The sequence below is a fragment of the Tubulanus polymorphus genome, chromosome 5, assembly GCF_964204645.1.
Source record: "Tubulanus polymorphus chromosome 5, tnTubPoly1.2, whole genome shotgun sequence".
Taxonomy (NCBI): domain Eukaryota; kingdom Metazoa; phylum Nemertea; class Palaeonemertea; order Tubulaniformes; family Tubulanidae; genus Tubulanus; species Tubulanus polymorphus.
The window spans coordinates 10915933-10928489 of NC_134029.1; the positions used below are offsets into that span (position 1 = coordinate 10915933).

The window sequence follows — 12557 nt, forward strand, 5'->3', positions numbered from 1 at the left end:
ATTGAAAAATAATAAAAGATCAAAATTACTATTTCGATTACAACACCCATTTAAATATGAATTTATTTAAACTCAACTAGCTTGTTAATCTAGTATATTTTAATCACATTCTAGTTAAATTTTTGTTATTGGCAGTTGAAACGAAAAAATAAATAAAAACAACAATATTTTAACTAGCTTGTTAATCTAGTATATTTTTAGTTGTATTCTAGTTGAATTCTAGTTATTGGTAGTTGAAACAAAAAATCAAATAAAATTCAATAAAAAATAAATAAAAACAACAATATTTCAACTAGCTTATTAATCCAGTATATTTTAGTTAAATTCTAGTTAAATTCTAGTTGAATTCTAGTTGCAACAACACAACTAATTTGTTTCTTATATAAATGGGCGAAAAGAAAATAAAATCTAAAAATAGTGATGTTCCAATTGAAAAAACTTTGGATGATTTAGGTATAACAGAAACAAAATTAGCGTCAGATAATAATTGTGCTTTAAATGATATTGCTACAAACAATAATTATGAATATTATCTTTATTCAAACATCGATTAGAAATATTAATAGCATATTAATAACTAACAATTAGTTGGTATAAGAAATCAAATATATATTTTAGAAAAAAAGCAAAAAAATAATTTTATTTTAATTAATTGAATATCTCACTACTTTTGTCTATCTACGCGGAGCAATTGAATTGTCCAGATAAGTCATTTCGGATTCTTGATATTTAATTTATTTTTTTTTATTTTTTTATTTCTTAATTATTTAGTCAAAAACTTCTAAATCATGATGCCCGTCTTCATTTTCCCATGGTAAATTATTTTAAATCCTTCTAAATCTTTTAATTCCTCTGTACTCAATAAAACCCATTTATCAGGTAAAAATACTTTAAATTCTCGCATTACAGTAACTTAAATTTGCTGTTACTTTCTCTCCATATTTAGTTTTTATCTTTTCTAATTTCAATATTTTGTGTTCAATTTCTTTTGTAACATCGACTAACTTTTTTATTTCAAATTGTTTTTTTTGTTGTTGTTTTATTCTGTTATTGATTGTTGCTAAGAATGCTTTTCTATCTCCCATTTATTACGGGGAAAAATTACTTGTGGTGATGAGTGGTGTGTCGTACTCTCGTACTCTGGTATGAAACCCCACTTTTACAATTACTGAAATCATTTGATACCAGACACGACTAAGTTGTTTCCGAAACAGATCCATATAGCTATGTGGTCAGTATTGGTCAATATTTGGTCGGTTGAATAGTTGTTAGATGAAAGCCCACAGCATATCTAATTATTTGACACCAAACACGACTGTGTTGCTTCTAAAATAGACAAATTAGTTGTTTCCGAAACAGATCCATTTAGCTATTTGGTCAGTATTGGTCAAAAATTGGTCAGTGAAATAGTTGTTAGATTATAGCCCGCAGCATATATAGTCGCTCGACGCCCAAACACGATTCTATTGCTTACTAATACTAAACATATAAATTACTTATGGTGGGCTCTGGTTAGCACTGGTAACTGGTCAGTACTGGTGAAGCATTGGTCAGTTAAACAATTTTTAGATTAATGTCCACATCATATCTAGTTATTTGACACCAAACAACTTATTGATTGCAAAACAAATAATTGACTATATGGCTAGTACTGGTCATGCACTGGCCAGTTAATAGACAAGGTCCACGGCACGAGTTATTTGATACCAAACACGATTGGATTGTGTCGTTTCGAAAATTTATCTGTTGGGCAATTTGACTGTGGTCAGCCCTGGTTCGTTAGGTTCTTATTTTGCCGGCAATTTATCTCGAACATCGAATGACTCAATTACTGATTAAGTCAACAGATCATTAATTAATGGAAATGAAGATCAGTGTTGTTGCGAAGTGCGAATATATTTTTTATTATTGATCAGTATTAATAACTACGTCATTGATTGATTGCAGTGGCATCGATATGTTTGTTTAATTTCTGTTCAATTTTTGGTGTGACATTTGTTATGGAACACTCTGTATTGTAACCTTGGCTACTGCTGCCATCTATAGGGAAAAATGTGTGAATGCTCACTTGCCAGAACCGGAAGTGAAAAGAATAAATAAAAAGTCATGAAAACTAGAAAAAACTGGTCGTTAAAAGTTACTTCTCGGCTCAACCGAAGGGACAAGGATGGAATTCAAGACAAGTGTTTAACTAATAGTCCTTAGTCTGAATAAAATGTCTCTGGTATGGGTGCTATGGTGCTTGGAATAATATCCCTAACTAGTTACACCGTACTGTATCATTTTATTTTTACTACTCCCCTAATTGACTATGATGTTCTCAAGTGGTCTTAAGTACCGCTAATAGCCGAAAGTCGTTGATTTATGTGAAATTTACATACAGCGCCACCCGAGCAATACGGGTGTTAAATAGATACGCTAGCAAACCGGCATTCTCATAATGGAACTATTTTGACCTATTCTGGAGTTGAACTAATGGTATAATTGCTCTTAAACTGCTACATCGACCTGTAAGGTCATTACTCGAGGATCGCAGCTATATCGACATGGCAAGAAACCACTGTTATCCCTCTTATTGTTTTTAATGTAAAATGTATTATGCTTTGTAAATCATACGTAAATACATGTATCACTCTGTACATCTCGACCCGAAATGGTGCAATAAGGATAACAATAAAGTGACTATTGGTATTCCGTAGCGACCTGTCCACTATCGTAGACTGGTCGCCTGTCCAATTCTGCAGGGCCAACTTCGGTTTTCGTAGCTAGTCGACTAGTGGTCGGAGCTAATAACCGAACACAATATAGTTCGGTCGTAACGTATTTCACAGTGTCGACCATCTTGAACCTAGGTCCGAACTGTAGCGACCGTGCTCAATTGCGTGGTCGACCATTTCCGGACTATAGTTCCGACTAACGGACATTCGGTTTCATTTAGTTCGACTATAGTCGACTAACTCCGATAACCGAAGGTGGCCCAGAATAGTCCATCTTCGCTTGCCAGGGGTCCGGTATCACTCCCGAACTCGCTTCCACCAGCCCCCTGGCCTCACGAAGCGTGATTTCATTACTGGCGCTGTTGCGCATGACGTCATATATCGATTTGCGAAATACTTCCTTGTTCAGTAAACGATCATTGATTGGTCCATTTAACGGGAAAACCAATAAGAAGCCTAAAGTCGTTTGTTACAAGCGCTGTGATTGGTACGACCGGATTCTGGTCGGCTAGTAACGACTCCAACGACTCGTGAGTTCAAGGGGTTTGGCTAACAGTTTTAGCGTAGTGGGTTCGAATCCCTTGACGGGCGATAATGGAATAGTCAGAATCTAACTGAAGGTAGAGACCGGCAACCAGTCTAGTCTTGCGGAATTGTATCGGCAACCAGTCTAAATCAATTTGAAAATCCAAACATTGTGTACGCCCAAACATTGTGTACTTTCATCCGTACGATCAGAAAACAACATGGCGCCGAAACCAAAATTTCAGGAAGGTGATAATTGTGTATATTATGTTCCATAATTATAGTGTGCAGTACTTTTGGTGCTATTGCACTTTCATACAGCCTCCCAAAAATGTTTATTTTTGCTATGTAGTATGTAACGGATGAAATCTAAGTGATGGACACCACCAGGGACTGGTCACATTTCGGTCGTGATTGAATCCAATTATTCATTATTCGTTTATTCCGACTCGCACTCCCAGCCGTTGGGTAGGGTTTTCAGATCACGTGACCAAAACCGGCCATAGTGCCGTTTTTTCCCACTTCAAAAGTTATGAACTTGATAAATCTTATAACTGTCATCCGATTTACTTGAACTAAATTTTCGAGGAAAGATAATAAGCATCTTGTACTGTGTTGAAAATTCCATAATGATGCGCGGCGTAGTTCGTGAGTTACAAGCTGTTGGACACCAGCCAACTTTAGATTGTTGATTGACAGGTGCGCGTGTACTCTTCACCGCGGATTTCGAAAAATGCAGTTTTGAGATGCCCATCTTCTAGGCGATACTGCAGAAAAGGGGCGGGACTGGGGATCACGAAACCTTCACAGGTGTTTTCAAAACTTCTTGATTGACATCCAGGTATGCCGTACTTGTTTGTACCGGCAATTTGACCGATTTTGCGACACTTAAAAGATTTTAACGCAATATATTTCATCAAATTATGAAATTTAGAAATTAGTTCTCCCCCAGGTAGAAAAATATAGTAGTTTTAGTGTATATTGCAAAAGGTTTTAGTTAGATTCGTTAAGCCATCGCTCTCGACTTTTGGGTTAAATTTGGGAAGTATCGAAAAAATTGCTACATCCGGGCATTTTCATTCACTTCCGGGTTCGCGTAAGCGTTTGTTTACATGTGTAAATCAGCTGTTTACGCTAGTTTTAAGTTGTTTTAAGTCATTTTCTCACAGAATCAATGAAATTTATGATAATTACTTTATATTGAGCAACTTTGGGGAAGATGTCGCCGATAAAGCTCAAGAAATCCCGTGTGTCATTCTGAAGGCCTTAGGCCTACCTCATCAATCACACTGAAAAAGCAGCTACATGAACCCCCAGCCTCTCCCCAATCAAAATGTCCATATGAAACCTAAACTGAAATGAAAATACAATATTTATTTATCAAAAATCATTTATTTATGTTTTGCAAGCTACAATTGAAACGGCAAAAGCTGACTCCTACTCGTAGTCAATTATCATCTTCCTTGGATTGGGCCGCCACAAAATTTATAATTGCTGTATTTTATTGCTCATATAAAATTCTCAATCCACAATTCCATTAACTTATCTATATTGAAGCTTATTTAGATAAGATGGTTGCAGTTTAAATAACTCCATCTCAGTGAGAGTTAAAGCTTTTAGGACTTGGCCTACATTTTGCATAATGATTCTTTTAAGAGGGGTTGGCTTATTTAACATCATAGTTCTTAGAGTGACCTGCAAAAGATAAAAGTTTCAATTAATAGATCCTTCTTCAAGTACTTTATATACCATAAAGGTTCTTTCTGGATCTTTTTTAGCAACGAGGATCTAATAGGCCTAACGTGACTTGGCCTAAATTTGAAATTCAAGAATTCTTACTGGATCACTAATATTTTCTTACCAATCAACTGAACGCATGAATCCTGATTAAATAGAGGAAGCTGGGATAAATACGGTCATTTTGATACCAATCATGATGCGTTTTTGGGTTTGAAATACTTTCCGAGCGACGGCAACCATTTTAATCCCAAATATCAATTGTTGCTATTGTGGTTACCATGGCAACCAACTTTTATGTGTTGCGATGTCTGTGGTAAATTATAGTCGGATATATTTATCCCTGTGAAGTCGTAACACAAAATAAGTAAACATTTATCCTTTGTTTTTAGCTGATGAATACCTGGAACTGGCAATGAGCCAATTAATTAAGCTAATTACCCTTAATTGGCTTAATTAATAATTAGTTTAAGATTTATAATCAATAGGAAAAGTATTATTCTGTATTTTCCCAAAGTTTGATTGAAATCGGATGACAATTCCCAAAGATATACAAGTTTCTTTTCTACTTTCAATTATTTCTTAACTAAGAAATTGATCATTTGGTCACCATTTGACCTTGTGACCTTTAGTTCATTTCCTAATGAAGACTATGGCTGAGAAGTGTGATTTTCAGCCGACAAATTCCTTCATAACTTTTGAACGGCTTAACCGATTTTAGTTCTGTAAATTGCTATGATCTTATATTAAACCCTTCTTTCATCTAGGCCTTTTAAATTGTTTGTATAGTGTTTGGAAAATTTTCACTTGAAAACCCTACGTTGGGGTTTGGTGATGGGCTTGGATTTTATTTCCGGGTTGTTGATAACCTCGCGAGAATGGTGCTCAATATGAACTGCGAATAAATTCAAAATATCACGGAAATACCTTGTGTTTATATTGCTCATTTATCCGCTAATATGTAATAGATGAAATCTAAGTGAAGGACGCTTCGTCACTGCAGCTTGATTTAATTTTTACGACTAAGATTAAGAAATCATAACGATTCGAAAACAACCTCGTTCACGTATGGGGTGTAACAAAAACACTCAAAATAGTGTCAGTGACTAAAGGAACACCGAGAAAATTAATTGTTGTCAATGAAACTGGAAAGAAACTCTTACTAACTCTTAAAGTCTATCAATTTTATTTCGATGTTGAAATTGTTCTGTAGATTTGGGCCCCGAGCATTAAATTATTGAAGAAATTAAATCAATTCTTATTGTTAAGCTTGGTAAAAATGGAAACTAATGCCATATATATAGTGAAGTGGTGGGGGAAAGAAGATGAAACTTCAACTTTAAGGTTCGATTAATTTCTGGTTATTAAAAATTTTGGCTTATATTTTGATTAGGAAAATTATGACGAACCTGTTCATTTCATCTGTAGATCAAATGAAATTCAATTTTCTATGAAAATAACTTGACCCATTTCTTAACTAAATATAAACTGGTCTTTGGCTACCCGGGGTAGGTCGGTTTACCACTGCTAAAAAGATTACTATTTTGATTTGTATCAGGAATTTTTCAATGGTTTATAAACCACTTTGTAAAACCCGAAATGTAAAAACCGACATTGTGGTTAAACTGAGACGGTTTGCAAGATTGAAGAATTTGACCTGTGTTAATTTAGAAATTAGCTCGATTTGAAAAGTAAAGAAAGACAAGAAAAAATGAAAGACACATTGAAACGCTTCGATCGCATAATTTTTTTCTGCCAGAAAAAATAATCGAATTGATTTCTCTCGCGAAAAATATTTATTTGTTTCTAATTTTTGGGGGAATGTCGAGTACCGGGAATCTACGGCTCAAAATAAATAGTGCACGTGGCCAGCGGTACCGAATTCCTTATTTGGTGAAAGAAGGGGTGGAGAAAATGTTTTTGGTCGACCGTGATGTCGCTGCTCCGCGGAGCGAGACCATGCCGCCGATCGTCGCGCTGCCTTGAAATTTTAAGCAAATCGTACGACAACGCGACTCATCGCAGTTTTAGGGTCATTAAACTTGATAAATGATTACATATTTCAGCGCTGCGGCTGGGGTTGACTGTCGCTCGCGCGCGCGCGAGAGCGTAATTCTCCAGGATTCGAACCTGCGATGGCTGAACCGGGCGCGCCGGCGCGTGGTTTGTTTATTATGAATTCGCTCCCCGTTGCTAAGGGAATTTCAGCTATTTTCAAACTCGTTCGATCAACGTGGTTCATTGTTAAACTATTCATCGACCCAATCTTGTTCGAAATTTTATGAAATAAATAAATTCTGAAATAACCCGATCCATAAATTGCCTTATTTTAGTTATTTCGCTGCCGGATTTTAGCGTGACGTAATACTACTTCCGATTTCTCCATGAACTTTTCCCCATGAACCGGACGTCAAGTGACGTCATTTTTTTCTGACTTTGTCAGCTAGTCAGAATCGGTTAAGAAGGCACTTCGTAGTATCCACATATACGCGTTTACCAAAGGGACGTCCTCTGGGCGCCCGGCGTCCGTCTATTAACTAAGCTCCGATAAAAAATTGGTCGTTAAGAATCATTATCAGACGGTCGTCATGCTTTACTATATAAAATCACAAGGGATGAAACGCAGTTCAAGTCGTGCCAGCCAGAAAGTTGGGACAGTCCCGTGACATTCTGATGTCATCACATTTAAAACTTTGTATGTTAAGTTAACATATTCACAGACCGATATCAATTGTCAGATTATGATTCATATGAAATTAATAACTTATAAAGAATAATTTATGATCAAATATATAATTCATAGACAAAAAATGCATTTGATTGTAAGTTATTCTCAAATATTTTTCGTATCATAGTTTCCATCTTAGATGCTTCAGGTTTGCATTCAGTCAAATAAGAAGCGTTAAGTCACGTGACTGTCCCAACTTTCTGGCTGAAAATTTAAGTACAGCGGAGGCCTGGCGTTTCATCCCTTGTGATTTGATATAGAGCGTCACGACCGTTTGATAATGATCCTTAACGACCAATTTTTTATCAGAACTATATAGCGGATAAATAACCAATATAAACGCAAGGTATTTCCATGATATTTTGAATTTATTCGCAGTTCATATTTAGCGCCATTCTCGCGAGATTATCAACAACCCGGAAATAAAATCCAAGCCCATCGCCAAACCCCTGTGGACAGGTCGATTGAAATACTTAGATTTACGTATCTACGTAAATTTACGTACTGTACGTGAATTTACGTATTTAGCTATTGAGAAAGTTTGCAAGTTTTCACCGTTATACACACTCTTTGATTTTGATGTTTTATCTCAACTCCATTGCATTTGAAGTTATTCCTGAGTGATGAGAATTAAGGAAAAAATAAAAGAACATTCAGGGACTAGGCCTTTATATTCCTGCTGCAACTGGCAATTAAAGATCGCTAGATTGGCATGAGAAATGGTGAAATTATAAGGGTGGCAGCACCAGCTGGCTTAAAGTTGCGGGGAAAACCAGGTTTCAATATCATTTTCAACAACAGAGTGAAGAATATCTTCATCTAGGTGTCGTATTGATAAAAAAATATCACTCAATTTTGAGATTTTTCACAGGTTTTCAAATTGACAAAAACAAGTGAAATAGGGCAAGTCAACTAATCTGAAGATACAATGATAAATGTTGTTTTATACTGGAGTTTTGTTTTTTATTTGTATTTTGAATATTCGCTATAAAATCTGAAGCTTTTTCGTGAATAAGTACTTCAGGCTATGCATCAAATTAGTGACCATAGTACTCCCATCATGTCTTCAAAAATTTGTAAAGACAAATTCAACGGTAGAAAATCAGCAGAACTTGGCCCTCCACCCCTTTAAACACAAACTGTGTTCCCCGACTGCAAGATCTCTTTCGCAGCAGCCTCCAAATATACAACCACTGTCTTACTTCAACCTGTCACCCCTATTAACACAGTTAAGATAGAAATACCAAACTTTTTCTAAAAGAACTTCAACCATTGGTTAATGTTATGGAGTGAAAGCCAATCAGATGTGCCGTCTTATACAGGGTGAACCACTGGCCTAAAGTAGGGGGTATAGGTTATGCTTTGACCTACGTAAAATTACGTACATTACGTAAATTTACGTAGATACATTAATCTACGTATTTTAATCGACCTGGTAGATATTTAAAGGCAGGTGATATTTTGTCAATGCGGCATTATTCCTGTAAACGCTTTTTTGCCAATGGCACATTCCAATTGGCTAATTGATGCCGCACATGCGCACTGAGGTGCGCGACTTAGAAATTTCAAGGAAAGTGTGGAGAACCCCTCGGCCTACGGGATTTCCGTATTTCTTTGCTACGCATTTTAATAGCTAAAGACAGAAGTACGGATGCTTTGTAAAAACTACGGGTTTTCATCTGTCCTTTTCAAAATACGGATTTGTTTTATCTTCCTTAATGAAAATACGGCTATAGTATATCATCACATCTGTGAATACGGTTATGAACTTTCTTAAACAGGAGTACGGGTCGTTTACTTCTACTCGTAATTTGGGTCAGAGTATTGATTAGCACTGAGTTATGGCAGTGGCGTACACGTGCGTCTTATCTATTTTAAGCCCACTTGGGACTTTAGTCCCAGCGGGCTATTGCGTTCACTTTTCGTCCGTCATCCGTCCGTAGACGAAATCCAGTTATTTTGGGAAGTTTTGAAGACGCACCAATGTAATGTCTTGATATCTGGGTTACACATGTATCTATCTTAGACATCTGCAGCCAAAATACTGGCCCTGTCAGAATCAAGATGGCCGACTGGCAGCAATTGTTGTTCGCCAAAATCAGCCTATGTCAACGGTCTGGCCGATCGATAATCATTCGTATGCTCAATACACTACGCTCGAAGCTATTTTTAGCACACTCAAACGCAATTTCACTACTAATGGGCGAATTGAACGGATTAAGCAAAAATATATTTCGTAATTGGTTTTTCTTTATGGCGGGCAAAGTTGAAAGCCGTGGGTTTCATATTTTTTTGGAACTTTACCAAAAAGTTTCAAAAATTCGATTTATTTGAGCAGGTTTTTTATGCAGCATCTTTAACCCTTTCAGTGCTGACTCATGGTTCCTATAGCCCCTCAAATCCCTCAAAAACCCCTCAAATTCCAAAATCCATTTTTGAGGGTGCAAAATCCCTCAAATTCTGAGTGTTAGCCCTTGGCCCCTCAAAATCCCCTCAAATTCTGAAAATTGTGTCTCTCAGAGAATTTTGTATCACCTTTTTTTAAGGACCTTTCTTCAAACATTCAATGTAGGCCCTACACCATGAATTGTAGTAAGACAGAGTGAATTATGCATTGTGTTGTTTGATGATAATCACAGCAGATCATTGCTGTAATTACTGTGTACACACTAGATTGGAATTTTATACTTCAATTGTCTTGTTGGCCAGATTAGTTTAATCTGGCCAACCTGATTATCCTGATTAATTTATCCAGGAGTTTAGGAACAGTTACTTGAAGTTCCTAGTTGAGCTGGACCCAGTTCCACAGTTGTGAGTTAGAGTAGCTTAACTCTTGAGTTAAAGTTAGTTCATTTTCATTGAGTTAACTCATAGTCAAATCTTAACTCAGAACTGTGGAACTGGACCCTGAATGTCAAAGTTATTTGAAATCAAATCGAATGCCGAAAGCAAATGTCTGTGACAGAAAGTGTTATGGCAGCTAATCGTGGAATGAAGGCTCTTCAGTCGTGAGTGGCCTCCTACTGTACATGAGTTTTTTCACTCAAAACAAAGTCAACAGGAAATTGAATTTAGTATTGAATATATTTGAATTGAATAAGTTTATTTTATAGGTGCCTAATTGTATTTTGCTTGGTATGGACTGATAAGTATGCCAAGTATTCTACTTGTAGGCCTACTGTTTTATGTATCAATTAGGTTTTGTCATGAAAAATGACCCTCAAATTTGGTGATTATACCCTCAAAAGCCCCTCAAATACCCCTCAAATTTCATATCGATGGTTCTGTAGGAACCATGTGACTAGTTAATACCCTAAAGTGCTAGAGATGATTGGAATTTAAAAAAAATTCCACCCTAGTGTGTTGAATGATGGGAATACCACTATAGTGCATCTACACCGCGACGCAGTGTATCATTAGTTACTATTTTTTCACTATGTTTGACAGGTGTTGCCATTATTCAAGAGAGATAATTACTAATCATTAATTACATCAATACACCGCAGTGTGGTGTTCTAGCAAAATCACTCACTGATTTATACACCGCACTGCATCATAGACGCACTGAAAGGGTTAACTGGCCAAAATAACACATGTGAAAATTCAATGCTATTTGGATTGGAAGAACTTTATATTGCCAAGATCTGACGCTTGGTTTGGTAGTTAAAAGCTTTCAAAGACAAAACCCCTCAAAATCTTGATTATATAAAATGTGTTGACGCGGTTTTGACTTCCATCATGACGTCATAACATTGAACGAGGTGGATCAGCTGGTGCGCGTTATTTCACTAACAAAATGGCGGCACGATTGAATAGGTGGACATTCATCAATACTGATATTCAAGGCGTATGATATAACGATTTATTGTGTCGATGTGATCAATTATTCTAGTTTTGATATCCCGTGCATAAGGTAAAGTTGCATCTAGATATCTGAAGAAAATGTGGTTTTAAAATGCAGAAATTTACTTCCGTGTTCGCCACACGGCTGATTTACTGATAGCATCGAATTTTTAGAGATGAGTCATTAACGTTCGCATTAGCAATCCGTTTTTAGAGCCTGATTATTTGTATTAATTTATAGGCTAGAGTACGCGCGCCACGGTGTAGGTTCAGCGTAACAACGATTTGTCTGAGTAAAGATGTAAGCTAATTAAAGCAATCCTATCGTGAAATTATTAAAAATCATGTCAATCGATAAACTTTGTTTTGCCAGTAACCGCCACTGGCCTCAAATTTGAAGAACTTGGGAGCTTCTGTCCTGATTGGTCCGTATGATAAAAATGAAAAACCTCCGATGAAACCCAGGCTCTCACCAAGTTTGAACCATATCTTATCGGGTCACTCATAGTTTTAGTTGTTTTAAGTCATTCAAGGGATGTATTAAAATTATGATCATTTGTTCAGACAAAAGGCCCATAATCAATTTTTCGAAGATTTCATTCTCAGCAAAAGTCAGTTATTAAAAGTTCTCACTAACCAAAATTGAGTCCTTTTTAGCTCACTTGGGACTTTAGTCCCTGCGGGCTATTGCGTTCACTTTTCGTCCGTAGACGGAATCCAGCTATTTTGGGAAGTTTTGAAGAGGCTTCAATGTAATGTCTTGATATTTGTGTTACACATGTATATACCCTAGCCCAAAAACTGGCCCTGTCAGAATCACGATGGCTGACTGGCAGCCATTGTTGTTCGCCAAAATCAGCAATTTTTACACATTTTTGAACTTTTAGAGGGAAATTTTGAAGACGCTTCGATCAATTACCTGGATCTTTCGTACATATTTGAATCCCCAAGGGCCCATCAGCATAAGAAATATTGGGTCGATCGGACTCAAGATGGCCGTCCTATGA

At 36.5% G+C, this 12557-nt stretch overlaps 1 protein-coding gene across 2 annotated transcripts in view; it reads left to right on the forward strand.

Moving 5' to 3' along the window:
- Positions 1-3456: 3456 nt before the first annotated feature.
- LOC141905033 (mortality factor 4-like protein 1) overlaps positions 3457-12557 on the forward strand; it is an 87989-nt gene continuing 78888 nt past the window's right edge. For both annotated transcript variants that reach the window (XM_074793750.1, XM_074793751.1), the window contains exon 1: positions 3457-3491. In XM_074793750.1, the coding sequence (XP_074649851.1) occupies positions 3464-3491 (28 nt within the window). In that variant the 5' untranslated portion in view covers positions 3457-3463. The remainder of the gene's footprint in view (positions 3492-12557) is intronic.